The sequence below is a fragment of the Rhopilema esculentum genome, chromosome 18, assembly GCF_057945365.1.
Source record: "Rhopilema esculentum isolate cy_ngs chromosome 18, ASM5794536v1, whole genome shotgun sequence".
Classification (NCBI taxonomy): Eukaryota; Metazoa; Cnidaria; class Scyphozoa; order Rhizostomeae; family Rhizostomatidae; genus Rhopilema; species Rhopilema esculentum.
In genome coordinates this window covers 306,593-329,510 of record NC_142832.1, presented here as the reverse complement: position 1 = coordinate 329,510, position 22,918 = coordinate 306,593, and the positions used below count along the sequence as shown (strand labels likewise).

At 36.5% G+C, this 22,918-nt stretch overlaps 3 protein-coding genes across 5 annotated transcripts; 1 reads left to right on the top strand and 2 right to left on the bottom strand.

Annotated features, from left to right (window-relative positions):
* Window positions 1-39: 39 nt before the first annotated feature.
* On the bottom strand, window positions 40-3,722 carry LOC148958040 (uncharacterized). The gene is made up of 6 exons (XM_089113747.1): window positions 3,589-3,722; window positions 2,478-2,600; window positions 1,917-2,012; window positions 1,718-1,781; window positions 1,319-1,433; window positions 40-891 (listed from the first exon to the last, which is right to left on the bottom strand). Exons 1-6 carry the CDS (start codon window positions 3,653-3,655, stop codon window positions 193-195), a joined length of 1,164 nt encoding a protein of 387 aa, XP_088969873.1. The 5' UTR covers window positions 3,656-3,722; the 3' UTR covers window positions 40-192.
* Window positions 3,713-16,728, top strand: LOC135681059 (uncharacterized). Of its 2 annotated transcripts, XM_089113748.1 has the most exons (5): window positions 3,713-3,841; window positions 4,899-4,941; window positions 5,498-5,606; window positions 5,969-6,856; window positions 12,296-16,728. In XM_089113748.1, exons 1-4 carry the CDS (start codon window positions 3,834-3,836, stop codon window positions 6,829-6,831), a joined length of 1,023 nt encoding a protein of 340 aa, XP_088969874.1. In that variant the 5' UTR covers window positions 3,713-3,833; the 3' UTR covers window positions 6,832-6,856; window positions 12,296-16,728. The 2 variants fall into 2 exon arrangements, with proteins under 2 accessions (XP_088969874.1, XP_065051413.2); XM_065195341.2 differs by lacking the exon at window positions 12,296-16,728 and having other exon boundaries at window positions 3,714-3,841; window positions 5,969-6,920.
* Window positions 7,335-22,873, bottom strand: LOC135681072 (dihydropyrimidinase). Of its 2 annotated transcripts, none has more exons than XM_089113738.1 (19): window positions 22,714-22,873; window positions 16,633-16,727; window positions 15,929-16,002; window positions 15,317-15,427; window positions 14,823-14,900; window positions 14,591-14,739; window positions 13,942-14,022; window positions 13,264-13,332; window positions 12,911-12,955; window positions 12,528-12,690; window positions 12,363-12,432; window positions 11,666-11,766; window positions 11,073-11,113; window positions 9,819-9,902; window positions 9,497-9,583; window positions 8,772-8,864; window positions 8,477-8,563; window positions 8,143-8,221; window positions 7,335-7,790 (listed from the first exon to the last, which is right to left on the bottom strand). In XM_089113738.1, exons 1-19 carry the CDS (start codon window positions 22,714-22,716, stop codon window positions 7,723-7,725), a joined length of 1,578 nt encoding a protein of 525 aa, XP_088969864.1. In that variant the 5' UTR covers window positions 22,717-22,873; the 3' UTR covers window positions 7,335-7,722. The 2 variants fall into 2 exon arrangements, with proteins under 2 accessions (XP_088969864.1, XP_088969863.1); XM_089113737.1 differs by lacking the exon at window positions 22,714-22,873 and adding an exon at window positions 17,706-18,998.
* Window positions 22,874-22,918: the final 45 nt, after the last annotated feature.

Sequence of the window (22,918 nt, the reverse complement as noted above, 5' to 3'; positions counted from 1 at the left end):
CTCATTTGAATCAATATCCTATGTGAAAAGCCACTCCTGTAGTGTAAATATGTAATTATGAAACATTTAATTCTTCCACGCGATTTTAGAGAAAAGAAGAAAAATAACAGCTGTCAAAAGAGGATTTTGCATTTTCCCATTCGCATTTTTATGGAAATCATGTCATTCAAATCATGTCATGTCAAAAAAATGTCATTTCCTTTTCTTTTTCGGTAATTCATTAATTTCTTGAGTCTCCTCCTGTTTCCTTTTCTTCTTTTTCTTAGCTTTCTTACTTGAAGCATCACTAAACTCTTTTTCAGTTTTTTGAACAACTTCTTCCTCGTTTTCCACCTCATTTTCTGCCCCTACAAACCATGTTTTAGAAGAACCTTTTTCATTTACATTTCCTACATCGGTCTCTTTACAACTACCTTCACTTCTTTTCTTCCTCTTTTTTCTTTTCTTACTAATGTCCTGACTACCCTCGTGATGATCATGCTCAATTTCATTTACACCAGTAACTTTATGCTTTTTCGATTTCTTCTTCTTTTTCAGAGATATTGCATCAGAATCGCCTGTGATTGTACTCTCAATTGCAACACTTTTTTCATGACACTCTATATCTTTTGGTAGCTCTTCTATTTCTTCGTGCTTCCTCTTCTTTTTCTTTTTCTTCTTCTTTTCTCTTTCCTCTTCCGCTATATCAAATATTACGTTATTCTTTACCTCTGAGCTCTCTTCAATTCTTTTTGCTTGATTTTTCGTCTTTAACGCAGCCATTCTCTGTTCAAAGTATTCCTTTAAATTCATCTCACTTTTCACAGTCACAAAACCCTGTTCCGAATCCTCAGGATTTTTGCCAGAAACAGGGCACGATGCTGTGCTTGTTTCAGAGTTTGCACCTTCGTCCTAAAAGAGAAAGACTTTGATTCTAAATGCTTCATCAAAAATGAAAAAACTTCACCAGGCACCGAACCCTTCAAAGTCAAAAGAGGGAAAATATGTAACAGAAATCTTTACAAAAATAAAAAAACATTTAAGAAAAGACCTTAAAGATACATTTTGTGTCTGGCAAGGTAAGATAACAGTTAAAATGGGGCAAATTTGGCCATTTGACTGACCATTATGAATAATCTCTTCAATGTCAATTTCAGCAGCTATAGGGTTCTTTTTCAAATGTTACCATAGCGAGTCACTGTTGACAAATCACAAAATGTTTAAAGGAAGGACAAACGGATTGTTAACAATCATAATGTGTGACTCTTGAGGGAATACAATTTTAAATGATTTTCAAGGATATAAAATGGATGAAAGTTTTTAGCCAATATCTGTTTACCTCGCTTATATTTTGTGGCGTTGCTGGTGTTGATTTGCTTCTTTGGCCAAATATACATGCAAGGTCGTTCTTTGATTTCAGTGAAAGATCTTTGCTCTTGATAAATTTGCTATATCTTTGAGAAAGAATACAATTTTTCAGATGTTACAGATCTTGATTTCCTTCCTGCATTTCATAACAATGAAAAGACAACTAACTTCTTAGGTTAGTAATGAACAACTATTTGCAGATATGAATATCTGCAATATTATCTTTAAATCTTGAAAGTTTTCCTGGGTTCAAAAAAAGTTAATGTGAATTCATGCCTTTTGCATAGATAACTTAAATAAAATTATTTTAATTGACTCATGACATATCATTATTAGAGAAATACAGAAGGCAATCTTGGGAGAAACTTACAATATTTTTCGTTGAGATTGTTGAACTGTTTCTTCCAGACTTTTCTGTTCTCTTTCTTTATCTCCTGAATTTGCAAGCCAAAAAGTGATCATGATACAACATAGCTTGTACCTCAAATAGTATATATTTTATAACTCACTTGTTTATGTACAAGTAATACATCAACAAAACAGAAGACCAAATGTTTAATGACACATACCTTTGTCACCCCCTTGGTTAAGTTTTGTGAGCAGAGCACTAAACTCATCATGGTGGGCAAGCCAATTGTCATCATGGAATGAAGAACCACCTAAACCTAAAAAATTTATAATTTATTCAATGGATATTAATGAAGAATAGAAAGCCTTATTGGGGGAAAATAAAATTAGTTGCTATAAGGTTTTTTGACTAAAATTTCAAGCATGCGAATATAACTTCAACAATTTAGGCTAACTAAAGAGTTTTCTATCAAACGTAACCAACAACTATAAAATTACCATAGTGTAGTTTAATGCAACTACTTCTAGCACTTTTAAGGCTTAGGAAAGTCAGGGATAAACTAAATAACCATTCCTTTATTTCATTTTTTTAGAATAAGGAAGTATATAAATATATTTGACTATTTTGCAATGATAACTATTAAAAAAGAACTGAAGTCCAATGTTTTTATTTGAGCATTTAAATAAAAATATCACTTAAAATTTACACCTGAACACATATAAAGTTTAAATTTAAAAATAAATTCCTTTAAATAAATAGATTGAAAAACAAGAAATATTACCAAGATTATTTTTTCTTTTTGATACTTTGACATGGGAAACTGTTCCATTTTCATTTGCTCCAAGACCCTTGCCTTCTGACCAACCCATTTTTGACAACATCCTGTAGCCATATTTGTTTGTATCTAAGAAAAGGACAAAAAATAATCTACTAATAACCTAAATAAATTAGCAATCTTATTATGTGTGGGTTTAATAGGTTCTTCAGGGAACATTATAATTTTTTATTACATTTCAAGAATCATATCATTGAGTGTCCCTAATTCTAATTAAATCTAAAAAAGGAACAAAATTATATTTAAACTAACAAAAACTACCTATCGGACACTCTGCATGGTAAAAGCACCCAATAATACTTGAAGAGTGTTAGACAAAAAGCACTTCTGTATCCTATTTTCAACTATTTCATGCCAACTTCAAATTTTTGATTACCAAATTTTGATTTTTTTGATTATGTGTACAAAATCTTTTCTAGTAATTTTGTTATTTGTCATTAAAAAGGGATCACGATAGGATAGAATTTTCCATCTGCACACTTTTGCATATTGGCTATGCAATATCCCTATTTAATAACAACTTATGTTATTAACACTACAAATTTCTAAATGTGCGTGGTTTTAGGGGCGCAGTCACAAATTTTCAAAATGAACTTGTCGGCACAAGAAATAAAGTTTCCAGCAGTCTGGTATAGATAGATAGGAGAACCCTTTTGTCTCTGGGGGTTTTGCTATTATTACTGACATGCTTATGCATCAACTTGGTGATTAATCAATCAATCAAGATAAGCCTCAAATTTTTAAAAGCTTAAAGTTAAGCATGCTGTTTTCATTCTTCTGTTTATGTCAATTTGATGTTGTATCCATGATAATAAATTTATTCAAGATCCATATTATCATGGAACAATACATTAGTCAAATAATTGGTAAAACTTTGCATCAAATTCATTTATAAAAGGCTTTTAGCATCAACAGAAAAGTATATATGTATTATTATTGGAAAAATTGGTTGTCCGCTTCTGATATAAGGGAAGAGGTCTTTAGGCCATGACGATTTATGTGTTCCTCTTTCTTCGTATTAACGACTTATCAAGCTGCTAAATAGAGACATCCTTACCCTTGGACCAATTCAGGTTTCTTGGATCTTCGGTCCATTTTTGCTTGTACCGTGGCTCTGCCAACATGTTCTTATTTGTGCAATGTGGAAAAGGAACTCTTTTGTTTAAGCCTCCTTTAAGAATTATTGAAAACGAGAATAGGCCCCTTTGAATGCTGTGCAGTGCACATTGATGGCAGAGTTCTGGAGTTTCGTAGATGATAATTTAAGACGTCCTTTTGTTCGAGAGCATAAACAGGTTCAAAATGCCTAAGTGAGTGAAACATTATTATTTTAAGTTGCTAGCAATAAAATTTCGAACTCGAAAATGTACGTAATACTCAAATTTTGCCCCATCCAAAGTCATGCCATATACCATTAATCTATTATACTAAGACCCCGGCCTACTTTTTGTCCACAAACAGTGATTCAGCAAAAACCTAAGTACATTTACTAATTCATTGTGTTGGCTATTTAATATTATTACCTTTATTCAATAATTTACTAATGACCAGCCAAATCTGTGCGTAAAACCTTTTACTTTTATAACTTTGTACATTATTCTTACAGATATAGATAAATAGAATATGCCCAGTTCAGTAGCTCAGTAGGTAGTTTAGAGCACTCGTACTGATTTGAACAAAACCAAATTGTTTCACTTTTTCTTTTACTCCAATGTTTTGACAATTTATTATTATTTTACAATTGTTTACTTAATCTTTTCGGCTAAAGACAGTATCCAGTATGCAGAGTATATGTGTTGCCTGTATGCAGAGTATAACCATTTTTGACAAGCTCTTGGGGGGTGCCAACAACCATGCACCTCAGGTGCAGGTGCGCAGAGATTACCCAAAAGTGCCAAGTGTACCAAAACTATCAATTTTTCACGACATTAAAGCTAGTTTTGAGGATGCCTCTTTAATGATACCATGTTGGCATCTTTGGTGCACCTTTGCCTTGCTCTGCACACCGGCTGTGTTGGAGACTTTGATAGCAGGTGCAATAAACTTTGCAACTATGGTTATCATAAATGTCTTCTTTGAACTATAAAATCGGATTTGTGTTACCTATGGCTAGGAAATAAACATTTTCATAGAAAAAAACAGAAAACCTTTCCATCAGCTCACTAATAGTTTGGTTCATACTAGGATCACATTGTTACTTGTGACAATGTTAAAGCTTAAAATGCATTTATGCTAAACCTGCAAATCTGCTAAATTAGTTTCTCCAAATTTTCGAATTTGATTAACATTAAACCCAGTCATTTTCACAAAAGTTTAAATTAAGTTGACATTTTTCTATTCAGTAAATTATTTGGCTTTATTTTTCAGATATTTTTGTGACTATTGTGATACATACCTTACACACGATTCAGTAAGTCATTGTTATTTGTTACTATGTTAAAGGTTGCATTTAGATTTTAGAAAAAAACTTAGAGATTTTCTTAAGAATTCAATAAAAGATGGCCTTTAGAACAAAATGTGATGATCACATACAGAAATGCATTTTTAACAGGTAACATAATTTGGATGCACGAGAACAACTGTCTTAGACCTTTCTTTCTTATCTCAGAATAGCATTTTAAACAATTATTTGACAAAAATACATAAATTTATTTTTTCATTTCATTTACTTTCCATTGGTAATTTGTGGAAGAGAGAGCTCTCTATTTCTGCATGACCAATTATGCAGGCCAAAACAATTTTTTAGAATCATATCGCAAAATACTTTACCAAATCAACATCTTCCCTCAATATTTATAAATGGAATTTAGATGAATTACCAAATCAATCCTTCCAAGAAATCATCCCCCTCTGTGGTTCCACCCTTGTACAAATGCTATACTTTTGCAAAGTTTGAAGTCTTTGAAAAACTCAACACCAAGGTGTATTTTTAGACAAGTTATTCAAAGTGGCCTTTTCTTTTTTAGCCATCAGTGAGAAAAACACACAACAGTGGAAGAAAGCACAAGGATAATGTAAAATTTTATTACACAAAATGGATGGAAGAGCAAGCCCAGCAGCTGATTGATCAAACAAGTAATTTCTGCAAACTTCCTTTTACCCTCTAATTGAAATGCATAGTAGTGTTTTTAACTCAGTGGTAGCTGGCACACAAAATAAGATAGTACTAGTAATGCATACCAGCTAAGGAGAGAGGGGCTTAAAAATGTTTGCTTGTTAGCCAAAAGCCAAATTGTCTTTCAATGGCAGGTCATAAGTTTTCTAACATACTTTTGAATACTATGGTTTGTTTGACATCATTTGATACTGCTGAAAAGTCAACCTGTTAATTGGCCACACAGCATTATACCACTAATAAGGTGTATATCACTAGGAAGAGGAATCTAGTTTGTTTTACATTTTGTTGAGTCACAAATGACATTGTTTTGCTCTTTTAGTCAAACAAGCTGAAAAGACAAAGCAAACAACAACCACACCCAATTTGCCAGGAATTGCACTGCCTCCTGGCATGACACTACCTCCTGGAATTCCCATGCCACCACCAGGGATGATTACTGGTATGATGATGCCACCAGGTATGCCAATGCCAGGGCCTCCAGGCTCAATGCCACCACCACCGGTTGCTGCAGGAGGACCTCCTAGACCAGGAATGCCAGGACCCCCAGTTGGCACACCTTCAAACAATGCTCAGCCAATGCCAAATGGACAGCCAAGACCAAATATGGATATGCCAGATGGACCACCTGGTATGGATGGACCCCTTGGTGCTGGAGGGAGAATGCCTCCAAATATGGGGAGAGACAGAAATGGACCAGGAATGCATAGAGACAGGCAAGGGATGGGCAGAGGAAGAGAAGGACCGCCAGTCAACCCAGAGAGAATGGAAATGATAAACAGGGATGGGGATCGAAATAGAGGCCCACCTGGACGAGGAATGGATAGAGGAAGAGGCGGCGGGCCTATGAGAGGTGGCAGACCAATGATGGGTAGAGGAGGTCCCCCAAATATGGGTATGGATGGCCCACCAATGGATCAAGATGGGAGGCAAATGAGGAGGGATAGTAGACCATCACCATATGGGAGACCTGGAGGTCCACCAGGAGGTCCACCAGGGGGTCCACCATTGGGTCCACCAGTGGGTCCACCAGGGGGTCCACCTGGGGGTCCACCTGGGGGTCCACCTGGAGATGGACCGCGAAACATGAGAGGTAGAGGAGACTCAATGGAAGAAGATCAAATGGACAATTCATTTCCACCTCCAATGAGGGGTGGGAGAGGTCGTCCTGGCTTTAGGAGATAGATATAAGCTGTCTCACTATTTCTAGGTAGGGCATATTAGTTGTATTTGTATATTGTATATTTTGTTTTTATTAAATCTCTTGTTCTAGATGTTACTGACTACCGATCATTATTTGCTGCTAATTGTTATAAGGCTGTTTTGAATGTTTTGTTTGAAAAAGTTGAAAGTGAATATTTTGACAGCAGATGCAATTAACCGATCAAGTCAATCATAAAATTATGAGCAATTTTCATCTGGGCAGGCAAGTTAGTCACAAATTGTTGTGCAAAATTTACTAAAACTTAAAAGGTGTCAGTTTATCACTTGTTCAAAGGAAATTATGATTAAAAATATGTTGAAAGGAATTATATATCTTTATGACATTATAGTAAGTGATCATGTTATGAAAAGGAGTTTCAGATTGCTGAAAGCTTATATTTTAAGATAATAGTTGAAAACTTGTTTGAATAGCAAGAAACTTTGAGTAAGTACTAGTTTCAATAAATAAAAATTGAGATACAGTATAAATCAAAAGAGAAGAGCAATGATTGTAATGGAGCCATTCACAGTTCACTTTTTCATGCCACACTACAGTACAAATGGTGTAAAAAATTCTAATTTACACAAGCATACAAGGACTAAATTTATTATTCATAACAGGAGTGGTGTCAGGGTCATGTTATGTGATGTCACTCCTGCAGTCATATCACTGTTTAGGCACTTAAATCTTTTCGCAAAAGCAATCATAATTCCTCTATTTTCTGCTTACTGATACATTTTGTCAATCAATAATGTGAAATGTAAAAAATAAATATGGGTTTTTGAGCAAAAAGCAATTACACAATGTCAAATAGGCAAATTTAGAAGTAAAGTATCCTTTAAAAATTTTTTTCCATTCAGATAACATTCCGTTCAACCCAAAACAATACTTGAGACATTCTGAGATGCATTCTTCTTTGATGGGCTTGATGGTGCAGCTTCTGCAAATGAGAAATTAAGCTTTAAATTTAGCTGACAAGAGTGTTAGAAAAATTTCTCGAAATGGTATTGTTGCACTTCAGTGTCCAAGAGCCTTGAAAAGTTGTGATAACCTTTTGAAAAACTACTTGGCCTAGTCAGTTAAGCTTTAAACTTTAAAAAGATTTCCTTCGATATCTGTAGCTGCTCGAATCATAAAACTTAATTTACCATTTAAAGGAACCAATTATTTTAAAAAATAAAGAAGTATCTTTCTGGCTTGGCTGGTAAAAACCAATTATAACAAAGGACCCTTTAAAAGAAAGGGGAAAGGCAATGGTAAATTGTAAAAAATGCAATAATTTTTTTGGGCACCTTGAGTCTTTCTTTTCTCTCCAAGCTCTATTACTGGCCCAGTGTATGGCTCACGATCAACCTTGCGTGGTTTGCAGGTCTGTAAGAAAAGTTAGGTTATTTGACAAATAACCATTAAAAGTTTTATGAATCTTCAGAAGACTTTTAGAAAAGCCTTATGACAACAGAATAGAGCAACATTACAAAAAATTTGCTTTTACTTTAAAACCACCCTTAGATCATTGATGTTTGAAATATTGGAGGTCTTGACGAATCAAATATACAGGTTCAGTTTAGGTAACAGTAAAAATAAACAGGTTTGAGTTATGGGGAGAATATTGAAACCAGAAATTACCTTTTCCCTCTGAAGTACTCTATTGTAGACATAAGCAGAAAATGGATTTCTTGGGATATATCTTCCAGAGCCACGTTCGATGAATAGCTGTTAGAAAATAAGGGTAAAAGTCATGAAATACAAAATTATTCATATTTGACAACCTAATAAAAACTTCTGAATAAGAATACATATTAAAGATTTTAAAAAGCATGATGAAAACGAATTGGAAAGGGAATTGTGGGATTTAAAAACAGCAAAGTGCTGATAAGCAGCAAAAGTGCAAATGGAAGATAGAAGGTGATATATTCCGTACCCTGTTATTCTCCCAAACAACTTTTCCTCTGCTTATGGTGACTGTAGCAACACCATGGCATTCCATCCCTTCGAAAATATTAAAATCCACAGCCTACAAGAAAAACAATCAGCAATGGAAATGATAAAGCTCAAAACAGCAAAACTAGCAGAAGAAGTAGAAATTATATTCGCTTCTCTCTCTATAAAGCAAATAACTGTATAAAAGGAACAATAATGTGTAAATAGCAAGAACAACAGACTTGGAAAATTTAAAAAAAAACTCAAGCACTGCATAAAGGGAAGGCCAATGCTTACTGGCAATTATGGACAGTGTTTGGACAGTGTTTGTGCACTTAGAGGATGGCAGAAGATCAGTCAGAATATTGGTTTAATATGGATAACATGGATAAAATAAGCATTTGGCATAGATACCATAGTTAACAATGAATAGAAAAGCATTTTCAGGTAAGTCTACTTCTAAGACTGTAAAAAGGAATGGACATACAGCTCTATGCAAAAATAAGAGCATAAACATAGCTGGATAACTAGAATGGAATGGAAGATTTGAACTAATCACAGCTTCTGTATGTGATTTGCTTTGTTTTCTGTTTCTGTTGTGTTCAAAGACAAACAGGCTTATTCTTTTAATTCAAATATCTTGCTGCACCTAAGTAGAAACAGAATCAAATGGATCCATTCCACCGACCAAAGTTTGAATGTGGTCTTTATTTTTGAACTAATTACCTGATGATGCGTTTTAGCAGAAATTGTTCTCTTTGCATGTGGATCCCAAACAACTATGTCTGCATCAGAACCAGGTGCAATGCAACCCTATAATCAACAAGAGGTGAAGTGAGTGTTTCACTATTCTATTCTGAGAAGAAAAGAAGAATCTGAAATGAACGTTTACTCAAATCTTGTCAAAATAAATGAATGCATCATATGGACCAATACCTTTGTCTTCTTCAGTCCTAATATATTTAGGAATTGCTTTATAGACCAAAGAAATCAAAAATTAAAATGTCATCAGAAATACAGTTGAGAATTATTGCTTTAGTGCCACTACCTTTCTTGGGTAAATATTGAAAATTTTGGCTGCTGTAGTACTAGTAACTGAAACAAATCTACAAGGATCCATTTTTCCATTGTGCTAAAAACAAAAAAAACATCATTCAGAGACATTCAGATGAACAGCTTGCTATGGATCTCAGTATGAGGCCTGTGGAGATATACATAGATGTATATTTTCAATCTTTTGATTCGGGGCCTTTGGTACAGACAAGAAGTTTTTCAACATGCTAATGCTATGTCTTTCATTTTGAATAGCAGTTTTGAATACTAGAATTAGGCAACAAGGAACAATTCAGCTGCAAAAATTAAATTCCGAGGGGGGGGTTACCAGGAGGGGGGGTCATCAAAATTATGGGACAGGATATTATAAACTGCATCAACAATCTGGGATAGGGTATCAAAATTTAGGAAATTGTTTGGGACAGGGTATTTAGAAGAATAAGATAAAAATTCTTTCAATTATCTGCTCCCACAAATAAATCGCATTAGTCACACTGCAGATCCTCTTTCCTCTCAGGTAAATTCTGGCATAATTGTGACATATTTTTGCATCTTTTATGAGACAGGGTATGTTTTTGGCATATTTGCATTGGGACAGGGTCAAGGTGCAAAACGTTTTTCTCACACCTGGGTATAACCTAAACCTTATCTGGTATATATCTGGAGAAAAGAAATGCTGCATTGTCATGTTAATTTTTTCCAAAACCTTAAACTAGTCATGCCTGAACAAAAATAGAAGGAAACCCAAAATTTTTGTAATATTTAATTTTGGAATGGAACTTCTTGAAAAAACTTCACAAAGAGCGCTTTTCTTATTCCCTTGGCTTGACCTTCAAAGTATAGACCATCATGGCATGGGGGAATAGACAACAGAGTATCAACATTTGTTTGTACTTTCATGTTATCAACCGCTTCTAAACTTTCAGAGCACAAAAATAGAAGAAGTTCTTGTCATCGAATTAGTTGAGAGTTGTTGTATCATCAGTTGACTTAAGACCTTTCAAACATTTTGGTTTGTTCTGCTATTATTCAAAGAATAGCCTCTTTTCAAGGATTTTAAACTATTTGTTCAAACAAAGTTTTTTTTTTAAATTGGGTTTTGTATGAAGAATTTAAAAAAACTAAAAATTGTGTACAGAGTTAAAATCTTTTAGTAATATCGAAGAAGCATAACATTTAGGGGGCATAAATAAAAAGATACATGCAAGAATGCAATGTTGAAACCCTTGTCACAAAAAAGACAGCTTACCACACCCTTTTCCCAAATTACTGACATCCTGTCCTCGACTCCTAAAAAGGACAGTGCAAGCTTAAAAGTCATTAATATAACAAAGCAACATGTTGAGATCACACACTGAGATGATAGATTAATGTGCCAACATACAGCTACCAAGTATATAAAATTCTGCATTGCTGGAGTTACCTTGAACTGAAAGCATTTTCAATAGTCAGAATTATTGCACATCACGAAGTCACACAACAGTTATTCAATGTGGTTGGAAAAATAAATTTAAAAAATAAAAATGCATGATGACATAAAGTTGACACTGCTCTCAACCTATAAATTCTCTCCACTCATTGTCTATACTTAATAAACTATATCTTTTGAACCATTCTTATGTTTATTCAGAACATTAGAAGTTGTTCAGTCTCAAACTTCAACTGCATCAGGAACCGGAAACAGCTAACTTGATACGTTATGTACCATATCATTTTATACTCAGTATTTAATGACCATGGTCTATCCAAAAAACAAAATAAAAGAATTGCAGGTTTCCTGTTTATTATATGTATCAACTTAATTCCTGTCTAATCAATGAAACATGTTGATTGAATGCTAACCGTTAACGCCATTGGGAATTCTTCTGAAGTCGTCTTTGCCAAGCGCTTTTTGGTTTGCATTGAACGTGCAGTTGTCTGTGCCAGTACACTGTAGATCGCCGCTAAGGTTTTTAAAGAACAGACTTCAGTCTTGGAGAAAGTCTCAATAAAACCTCAACATTTATTTAGAAACAGCAAATCGACTAAAAAAGGAGCAGCCGATTGATACAGGGTACGTATCGAAAGGGGCAGTCGATGGCAACCAGCTCAATTACTAAGATACATGCTGGATGTAACAATTAACGTCTACTCGAATGTCAAGTTCTACCAGATTTTTTGTAGAATAAAACGTTTAATTCAATCCATTTTTTCCTTAATACTTACTTAATATTTAAACTATGGTGCATGTTGATTGCTAACAACACTGATCAATTCGCTAAAGGCCTTGAAAAACGGCATTCTGAAGCGAATTTGAGTACAATGAGCTGTAGACACTCTCTAAAAAGAACGAATTGGCTGTCAAGTTAAAAACTTATGGTTTTTAGCCAAAACCCCTTAATACGGATGAAAATACTCAACTAATTAAGACAAATAAAGTTGATTATGTAAAAGCAATGCATTCAATAACATGGTTTTATTTTGCATATTTAGAATTCATAGCTTCGAAAAGAAAGGGCTGATTTGGCTTTGAAAATTACAGTTATGGAGCGAAACATACTTTGCAAGGAGCTTCATGAGGTACTCTGGAGTCGATGGGTCAGGACGCAAAGGTGGACCCATCACGTGACCTAGAATCAAAACGGAAAGATTTCAAGGCTTTTGAACAAAAATCTCAGAAAAATAGACGAAGGGGTAGATTTTGATTAGCATTACAAATAATTACCAGCAGCATGTCGCCAACATTTGTGATGATAGTTTGTTCCATCTGTGCCAAGCCCTGCTGCTATTGGTTCCCCAAAAGCAACGAATCCCTTTCGTCTGCATTCACTGATGACGTCAGCAGCCGATTTGCTCATTACGTGAACGATGTAAATTGGGCAACTTGCCTAGAGCCAAAGCAAAAACCAATTAAAGATTAAATATAATGACATTAAAATGAAGTGTGTTCTAGCTATTCTCTCAGAGCAGTATGTTGTAAAAACTTATGAAGCATTTTTTTTATCATTTCTGTGAACAAACACTTTCTGTGTATCAGACACTGACTGTAAACTTAGCTATCTCTGGTGTTGGAAAGGAAGAAAAGTCAAAGGTTAAAATGCCACGCACCTGATCAGCAATGACTATTGCCCTGTGGGTGGCTTCACCTTCAACCTGTCAAAGGGCAAAACCAAATTATAGAAATATCTCGTAAAGATCAATTTTTGAGTGTAAGAAACAAGATCACTCATTTCCTGTATTCGGCTAAATAGAAAATAATACTTTGTAAAATGTATTTAATAATTCGGCTCATACAATTGAAGCAAGTACATGGCAAGAGGACATTGCGCATTTTGAGGCTTAAGATTCGAAGCATTCCATCGAAGGCCTTGAAAACCTTTTGATGACTATGATGTTGAACTAAGAAATAAGTGTTATAGATAATCGTGATTGGAACAAAGTGGAGAGTGTTTCGTACTTACATGCTCTGGTCTGCACATTTCGTGTCCTTCAGGGCCTGTGATACCAAGCTCAATCATGACTTTGGAACGCTGAAGGGTTGGTGTTTAAAGATGAAAGTCAGTGTGTTGTCTCTGACGCGGAAAATCATTTAAGCAGGAAGACAACTAGCGTCACAATCTTATACATTGAAGATAAATTAAATCATAATGAAAGGCGAAGAGCACAAATGATAGGCTGTCTGTCAGTTACTGCAGAAAATGCTAACACAGACGTGATGTCAAGTTAGGGAAGGCCGGAATGCAAGACAAGACACAGAAAAAAACAAAATGTATGATTGGCTTTCCTTGGAACTATTTATAACTCACCTCAAATAACTCAAGGAAAAAGCGCAAAAAAAACTTATGTAGGAATTGTTGAGCCCTACTTTTATCACTGTTGCTCTGCCTAAGACTGTTGTGACAAATCAGTTGACAATGCAGCAAAACCGAGTAGCAAGAAGTTTGACGAACAGAGGTAGTGATGCCCCAAGCAAGTTTCTACTGCATAATGGTCGCTAGAAGACTCAGGAGTAGCATGTTGCTTATGAATCAAAATTGATGGCTTTTAAATCTCTCTTCAATTTATGCGTAATTTATCCACAAGCAATGCATTATGTACAAAAAAGATTAAAATGCATCGATGTTATTTGAAAATCTCACTTCGTGTATCAGGTCTCCATTTTCAGCGTGAACTTGCGCAAGGGCCCCGAATTCCCGACATGCTTTGAAGGCGTGGTACAGCTGCCAAAAATTAAATTTGTTTATCAAAACTCAGACAAATGCAAAGAATAAACAAAAAATAAAATGTGATAAACCGATAAAACGTGATGAAAGCATGGAATAAGAACTACGAAAGAGAAATTAAATGATAAGAATGAAAGTGGCGTAGACAAATGACGTGTACTTTAACGAAAGTAAAGTTGCAAAAATCAGTTATTACATTGATATTTTGGGTGAGCGTGACTCAAATAATCACAGTTTGCTGTGCAGTTGTCATTGCAGGGGTGCTCTGCGGAGGAGGTCGCTCATGATCATTCCTCTGTTAAAATCATTTATAGATAACAAGGGCTCCCATTATTATTGAATTTTTTACCCAACCATATCCACTTTATATGTGATAGCAGACAGAATACCATCTAAATATTTGTGAGCATTGGTGTCACTGCAGACAAAGCATAATGCTACAGTTGTCCCTGTTTGGGTCCAAATTCTACGTGACATTGAAATGTAGAATGATTTCAAGCTGTTGGCAATGATTGGAATTGACTGTGCTGCAGAATATTTATGCATGCGAAGCTGCAACACCAACCTCTCCATCGTCGAGTTGGAAGACATCTTTATAAGCCATAAATGCTTTAAACGAATTCACGCCTTTATCGCTGGTCAGGATTTGCATCTCTTTTCGTACACTTTCACTCCACCACGTCACAGCCACATGGAAACTGTAGTCGCAGCAGACTAAAAAGCAAAGCAAAAATCATAACTTTTGGATCAAAGAAAGATGACATTGAAAGTTTTCAGCAATAAAAGTAGCATCATACCTTTCTCATCTGCCCATTGTCGCCATTTGTCATATGCTCCAAGGAGGGATTCACCCTTTTGTGGTATGACAAAATCAACTGCAAGAGAACAAATGTTTCCTTTATTAACATAACCTCAAAAAAGCACATTAAAAAAACTTACAGTGTATCAATTTAAAAAGTGATCATTAACCTATGATTCAAATAGACACTTTTCAATAGTTGAATAAACACACTTTCAATTCCATTACAATATCTTGATGATAAGGCAACTTACAGGATAAACACTAAATGTAACGCTAAGAGAGAATGGACGATAAAGAATAAGGAAGGGGACAGGCAAACGCCGTTTAGCAGGCAATCTCTGGCCTTGGACACAAAACAGTACAAGGAAAATAAAAAAACCGTGTTCCCTGCAAATCTTTTCAAGCCTATTCCTTGAATATAATAATCATGAGAGGCAAATTTTAGTATTCAAGACACGGTACACATAAGAATAAGTTAAATTAACTCACTGATCATTGTTGTTCCACCAGCAACAGCCGCTTTTGTGCCATGGAAGAAATCGTCGACAGCAACAGTGCCCATGAAAGGCAGCTGCATATGTGTATGGGTGTCGATGCCACCTGACAGAGAGTGGATGCAGGAATACATCAGAACAAAAGCAATAGAACAATGATTTATGAGTAAGTCACCATTTCTCTATTTTCATCAACAGAATTTCAAATAGTTGGTCCATTCTTTCTCCGGCCTAATCCAGCAGAAAACGTTTTTTTCATTGTTTGAAATTTAAAGAAAACGTTATTCTGTTTTTATTAGCAAAATTGATTTTTTCGTTTCAAAATCATGCAAAACTTTTCCGTTTTTGTAAGATCTTTTTGAGGTCCCAAATGGCCTCTTAAAGAATACTTAAAAGAATAAATTGCAACTTGGCGCCTTACGCAAACAAATAACATATGTTCCTGTGTTTATTAAAGATAACTTGGTTATGCTACGGAGATACTTCATTTCTTGGTAAAATAAGTTTTTATCTCACCAGAGCGTGTTATTTTGAACCTCGTATAAACCTTTAAAGCTTCTAATAAACATCAGGTTACTCTCTTTTTAACGCTAAAAGCACTCCATACCTGGCATGACGAGTTTCCCAGAAGCATCTATGACCTTGGTACCTTCAGGAACTTCCAATCCGCCGCCCACTTGCCTGAAATCGACAAATGAAACTTATAAGAAGAGAAAGAATCAAACCTTTAGTCAGAGACAGGATGAACTAAGGGGCAAAGGGAGCAAAGTGGCAGGGTTGATGAGGGTAAATCGCATGAGTGCAACGAACCCCTAATTTACAGAAAGGTCTTAGAAAGTCTCCCTTTACATGAAGAATACCCCCTTGGCCTTGATATTCATTTGCAGCATATATCCACAGAGTCCAGAAATATTGGTAGCCACACAGCAAAATATTAGAGTGTGGGATCGAAATCGAAAATACTTTCTTTACCACGGCTTACTTCCTTGTCTGTTATCAAGTAGCTTTATCTTCAGACGCTACATAGAGTCAAAAGGAACATGTATAAATGCAAACATCATGCCTTGGGCCGTAGCTCTTATTGTTCTTAGGGGCCCTTGAGCCCTGCCAAAATTAAATAATCCTTTTTGTTCTTATCATGATCAAACAATGGTGCCCAGATCATTCTATCTTTCCTACGGCACAGATGTCTATTGAAGAGTGTGGTTGAATGCAACACAAGAGATCGGAGATGTAGCCCTTTGAGCCGCCTTCATCTTTGAAAGCAATTCTGTTAATCAAGGTCTTACACACACTGCAATGCTAGCATACTTGATGACTCCATCCTCGATGTACACGTCGGCCAGGAACATGCGATCCTCATTTACCACCGTGCCTCCCTTGACAAGCAATTTTCCCGACGACGCCTGGATACGAGAGAGATAAGAATAAAAGTAAATTACGAAAGAACTTTTGTTCCGATAAGGTTGAAAGGATTTGTCCCTAAAATCTCTGAGTATGCGGCAACTTAATGAAGTGTAAAACCAGTTAGATCAAAAGCAAGTAACGCAATATGAATCTCTGTTAATTGAGGACAGTCGAAAAATTGGCAGAAAGGGACCACAGAGTATATCACCTGAAGGCCTCCAAAATTATCTTGAATTACGATCACTACCTAAAAATATCTTTAAAAAGTTATGACAAGTCATTCGTTTCGAGAACCACTGCTGTCCCAGGCGTTAGAACAGAAACCGCGGAGCGTTGAGAAAAGTAGGGGTTCTAAAAAAAGTGCCGGGGCTAAAGCCCCCCAGCCCCCCAGCTCCGCGGTGCCTGATATAAACATCACAACACAATTCATAACACTGGGATTGTTATGGGGCTTCTTTTCCTGCGACTCAGTGTACTTTGTCTTTAGGCCCACGATAGAAACCACGGTAGTGGACCTGTTTGGACATATATCGGCAGACTTTCAAGGCATAATGTTATATGGTGTTATATATAGACATATTGTTATATTACCTAGTAGTATTGGGTCAAGAGGAGGGGGAGGGAGGGGGGGGGGGGGGGTAAGAGCTACTTTGCCGACAACTTCATATAAAAGACATCCAAATCTTTGGGTACAGCTAAACAATTTGCAGAGGAGTCCAGATTTTGGTGATTTATAATAAGGCTATATTATAATAATTTATAATCTATAATTTTTTTATAATAAGATTTATAATATGGCTAATTTCAGAGCAAATAAGTATCAAACTCGCTTTCCTAAACATCATAAAAACGGGCTAATTCACCAACTAACAAACGCATTTTCAACATTTTAACTGCAAATTGCAAGATAATATGGAAGTGAGTCTCTTTCAATTGACTAATCGCTTAATAACTTTGATCTTGTTTCTACTGCATACCCGTTTATACGCTTGTCGGGACACAGACGAGGCTGCTTTCTCATGATACGTTGCTGTTTGTTTTGCACGTTCATTTGACAAGATATACGTTCTCTGGTCTTCATGTCTGCCAGATTCGTATTCATGATCCTGGTCAATGTAGCGCGGTGGATCAGACATTTGTCGATTATACCTCTGGTATTGCTGCTTAGGCACTTCGTTCTTCGGGGAACTCTGTACAGGTATTTCATAAGAAAAACTTCCGTATCTGGGAGCAGTGTAAACATCCTGTTTAGGGGTACTTTGTTTTTGGGACTGATTCACCATATCGGTTTGTCTTGACGAATATCGAACAGGCGAGGGCAGGGACTGATTGACCGCAGGCGGTGGTTCAAAGCGCTGTGGCTCTGTCACAGGCAGACCATTTCCCGAAACAGCCGTTTGATACCATTTCGGCATTGAATGTTTCGGTGTTTCATATTTAGGCATTAGGTTTAATTTCCCGTCAAATTCATCCTCGAGGCTTTCAATCGTGTAAACGCTTTCTGTATCACCTGCAACTGACGAATGCGAAGTCCAGAACTCGGGATCATACGATTTATTTAGAGATTCGTCGGGTAATTTTGACTTCGACAATATATCTGGAACTTTTGGCCTGCTTGTTCTACCAGAAAATCTAGGTTCAGAGACTGTCTTTCTCAGTTTCCAAGGCTCCTTTTCATCTCTGCCTTCAAAGAGGTTCAGCTGTCTATCTGGTTGAAATCCTTCGAATTTATCGATATATTCGCGACTAACTGTTTCGCCATTTATAATATCGTATTTGCTTGAATTCAGAGCTGCTGGTAGCGATTCCCCACAGTCGCTAGGAGCACGACGCCCTCTTCGCTTCGAAAATTCCAAGTGTCTGAATTCCCCATTCACCTCTGTCATTTTTTAAATCGCCAGACAGGCAAAAGGACGCCACAGAATACAACCTTTCCTCCGCAGAACTGAGCAAAATCTGAACTTCTGTGGTAATTCAGCAACTCTGATCTGAACGGCAAAAAAAATGCTCGACTTTTCTGTTTCAAAACAATCTTTGGTATTATGCCCAACAACAACGAAATATTTCGTATTATTTTCGTATCTTTGTTATTCTTCTACACATGGTGGGTTTACTTGTAAATGGTTGAGTGAGTGCATTGAACCTGTCTGAGTATTTGATTGGGCGTCCAATTGCTCACTCTACGATCAGCTGATTATAAATGAAAGCAGCCTTTGGGAAAAACTCATTCGTAACATAACCACCACATGAGTTCTAGCTTTCTGAAACGTCCAAGGTTAACAAATAGGGAAATAGCAGTGAATAAGCAGGCCCATAAAGAACCCCTTACCGTTTCATAACTGCTTTATCTTATTCAACACAATGGTTGTAAAGAATAAAGTATTAGGTCGTACTGTCGTACAAAGAAGAAAGAAACAAAGTTGGTCACAACAAAAAGTTAACAGAATCTACGATACGTTAGATACGAAAGTTATCGTTGGATTTGCTGTAGCATGTCAGTTAAATTTTCATTTTAAAATGTATGGTTTTGCCAAGCTCAACTACAATCAATATCAAAAATCTGTTTTCTTTATTGCGGCATGCCTTGATTTGCAACCTTGTCGGCTGTACTTGAAAACATCTAAAGTCTTTGTTTGCTCGGAACGATTCGACGAAAATTTATAAACATTGGTAAAATGCAAGCCTTCAAATAATTAAAATCTTTTGGCTACATAAATGTTCTCAAAACAAGCAAAAATTTATTCAAAAAGTGATGTACCTATGATTCAAAAAGGATTTTATATTCTCTTGGGAATTTGAAGGGGAAAGGGGAGGATGTTCAGCGCCCGAAAGCCTACTAGTTATTACCATAGAAATGAGTGAAAGTAAAAATAGTGTCACATTCGACAAGATATCTTTTGGAAATACAGGCAATAGCTTGGGGGTATTAAACCTTTAAGTAAGAGAAGCTTCAAAGGGGTTGGGAAGGTCGGGTCATGACTCATCTGCCACCTATCACATCCACCAGCCTTTGCAAAAGGGAACCTTATAACCAGACCCCAAATCAGTGGCGGATTTTTAAAAATCAGATAGAGGGCAATAATGCTGATTTTGCAAGTACCACAAATTTTCGATTTAGGGCCTAGGGGGGCTTGTAATTATGGACATTTCTGCACGGGGGTTAGCTTATTCACTTTTTTTCAAAATTTAGAAAACGCTGCCTGAAAAGTTCAAGAATAAATTTAAAAATTGTTTGCATCGATTTTGAAACGAGAAAAACATGGCGAAAACTTTTTCTGTGTATATCTGGTTTATCATTGACTGAAATCGCGCTTTTTCTGTGGTAGCTCGGTCGAGCTGCAACTGGGGCTTAACAGTATAAAAATTAAAGTAGATGGTTGGTAGCTTATTCGAGGGGGCATTATTGACAACTGTTTGTTACAGGGTGAGGCTGATTCGAGGGAGTACTATAGGAGGGAAGCTTATTGATTCTTTAATTCTCTGCTACGACGTACTTGCCCCTTAAAAGTAATTTTTACGGCTCCTAGAAAGTTTTTTTTTGTTTAGCGGGTCTTAGAAACTCGAAAATACTCCCTTTTTGTGTACTTGCGTGTATATTTTAACGAGGCGCCCTTGTAGTAATTTATCAGTTATTTAGCGTTCTATTCTCACCAAGATTTATAAGATAAATCTAAAACACCAAGTCCAGAACTTGCTGACTTCGCGCAAAATTTGTCGACTCGTTGGCTCCAGGTAAATTAGCCCCCGTAAAAGCCGCCACTGAGCTTCTGTGTGCCAGAAACCTGACTGAGCACCCTAGAATGACGTCATAATCAATAATTTCCTTTGGGGTGTCTCAAGATGTATTTCTTCTCGATTACGCAGGTAACCGCAGAAACTCGTTCATTCTTCTCAGTTTCATTTCAGGAGTCTGAGAAGCCAGTAAGAGCATTTTAGTGTTCTTCAACCGCAGCCTCCGATGAAGGGGGGGGGGGGGGGGGGGGTTGGGGGCCATGTTCTTCAAGCTTTTTTCAAAATCTTATGTTATGGGTGCTCAATTTGGCCTTGGCCCCCCACTTTCCAACCTCTTTCGTGTCAACCTCAGACCCCAGAACTGACAAGCAATGCAGTAATGCTCTCCTTCTGAATGCAGATAGTTCAAAGGGGGGGGGGGGCTTCCTGCTAAGAAAATATGCTCAAATGATAAGGAAAAATGCTCACTTTAAGAGTCTATCTTCATTAAATATGAAAGCCACAAATAAGGACAGAGGTTATGTTTTACTTCCAGCAAAGATTAATCACAGCTTGATTCATGCAAATCCAGGGCACTTGGAGGAAGGAGGTGACTAACTTTACATTCCATATGATTCTTTATTTTGATGTATTTCTTGTAGTATAAAAATCAATCAAACTTAAATTTATTAAATTGATCAACAATGTCAAGGGGATTATTTTTGTCAAATGATATCAACGGGGTTGTTTTCTTTGTTGGTGATAATTTGTCACACATGAACCAAAACTAAACCCTCATTGTACCAATTCCCAAATATGCAATGCTCAAATTGGTGACAAATCTCTAAAGAATTAAAAAACATGTCTGTAAAGGCAACACATATCCTCAACCCTTACTGGCCAGGCTTAGCCATCATACAACAGAACACTGTGCATAGACATGCTTGATAAACTCTGCCCTCGGTCAACAATGGTGACAACCTGCTGGTTCGTAATGGTAGAAGAGCAAAACAAACTCAGAACAAAAGCATTCAGAGCAAGGGACATAACCCCCTCCCCTTTTGCCACTCTAGCACACAGTGAAAACAGAAAGAGTGAGGTAGGGATCTTCATCCCCACATATTACTACAATGGCCCTCAAGATGCAAGAAATTGGTGAAGGTAGGGGTGGGTAGATCCGTGGCATTTAACATTTTTCAAATATTGTTGATCTAAATATATGGGAAAAGGCTTGGTTTTTCTTTCTGGGAAAAATTTAAAGGGCATGGCTGTGCAGAGTTTCAGCTAGACCTGCACCCTTTCACTTTCAAGAAGCTATACGACTAAATAATCGAATTTTTAGAATTGCTAACTTTTGTATTTCATAATGGTATATTGCAATTTAGTTATATTTCTTGCCGTAAAAAAATTTTTTTTGAGCATAAGCCCATTTTTAATTTCACTGCAAAAACCGATCAGCCCTAATAATAAGTGTAATAATAGCCATTTTCAACAATATATATTTTACATTTTTTACTCGTGCTATCAAGCTCCCAAGCCCCTGTATCTCGGTCCTTGCCTCATTGTACATTCCAACATTGATTCCTGCACGTGGCTTTTGACCCACCCACTTTGAAAAGCTCCTTGTGGCTTCCTCATCTCAACTCAGGTCTTTTCTTCTTTGCACTGTGCCCAGAGATGAATTTAGCGGGGGGGGGGCAACACCCCCCAATATTTCTGTGTCTTTCGGTGAACATTGTTTCATTCGGTAAAATTCATTTATTGGTAGTCAGTAGAAACAAAGTACCGCCAAGATTTTACTTCATTTTTTTTTCTTATCAGCATTTATCTTCTTGTCAGTAGCGTAGCGGGGGTAATGGAGGAATATTCTGACATGTATTTTAAGCTAATTTCAAGAGCATCGTTTGGAAAATTTTCTGTCCTCCTCTATATTCTGAATGTGTCGACGTCCCCCACACTGGCTTTGAAAACAAAACATTGACTACATTTGCACTATTTTTTATGTGTAAGCAAATCACAGGATACTTCCATTTCCTAATTTTCCAGTGTTAGCTTTCCTCCATATCAGCCTGAACATTCCCAAGGAAGGTATTTTTGCTAGTTTCCGAGGTTCCGAAAAGACAAATGTTTAGGCATGAAGCTCCGAAGTTACCTCAACGTCTGCAAAAATTATACCCAAATTGTAATCTGGCCTAGGCACAATGGCCTAATGGCCTAAAAAAACGTGGCAGAAACGGGCATGTAAACATAACAAATATTGAGTGAATCACTTACCATTTTCGAAAAAAACTTCACTTTAATATAAAAAACTGTAATGCGTTAGCCGAAAAACTTGAGGGAGATGACAACTGAACTGCGAATGAATCAAGGGCGATTTGACGTGACCACTCTCACATCAATGCAAAATGTAAAGAAAAGGGTTTGCTAGAGGTGCGTGGCCCCGAAACAATGAAAGCTATATTCGATATAACCAACAAGA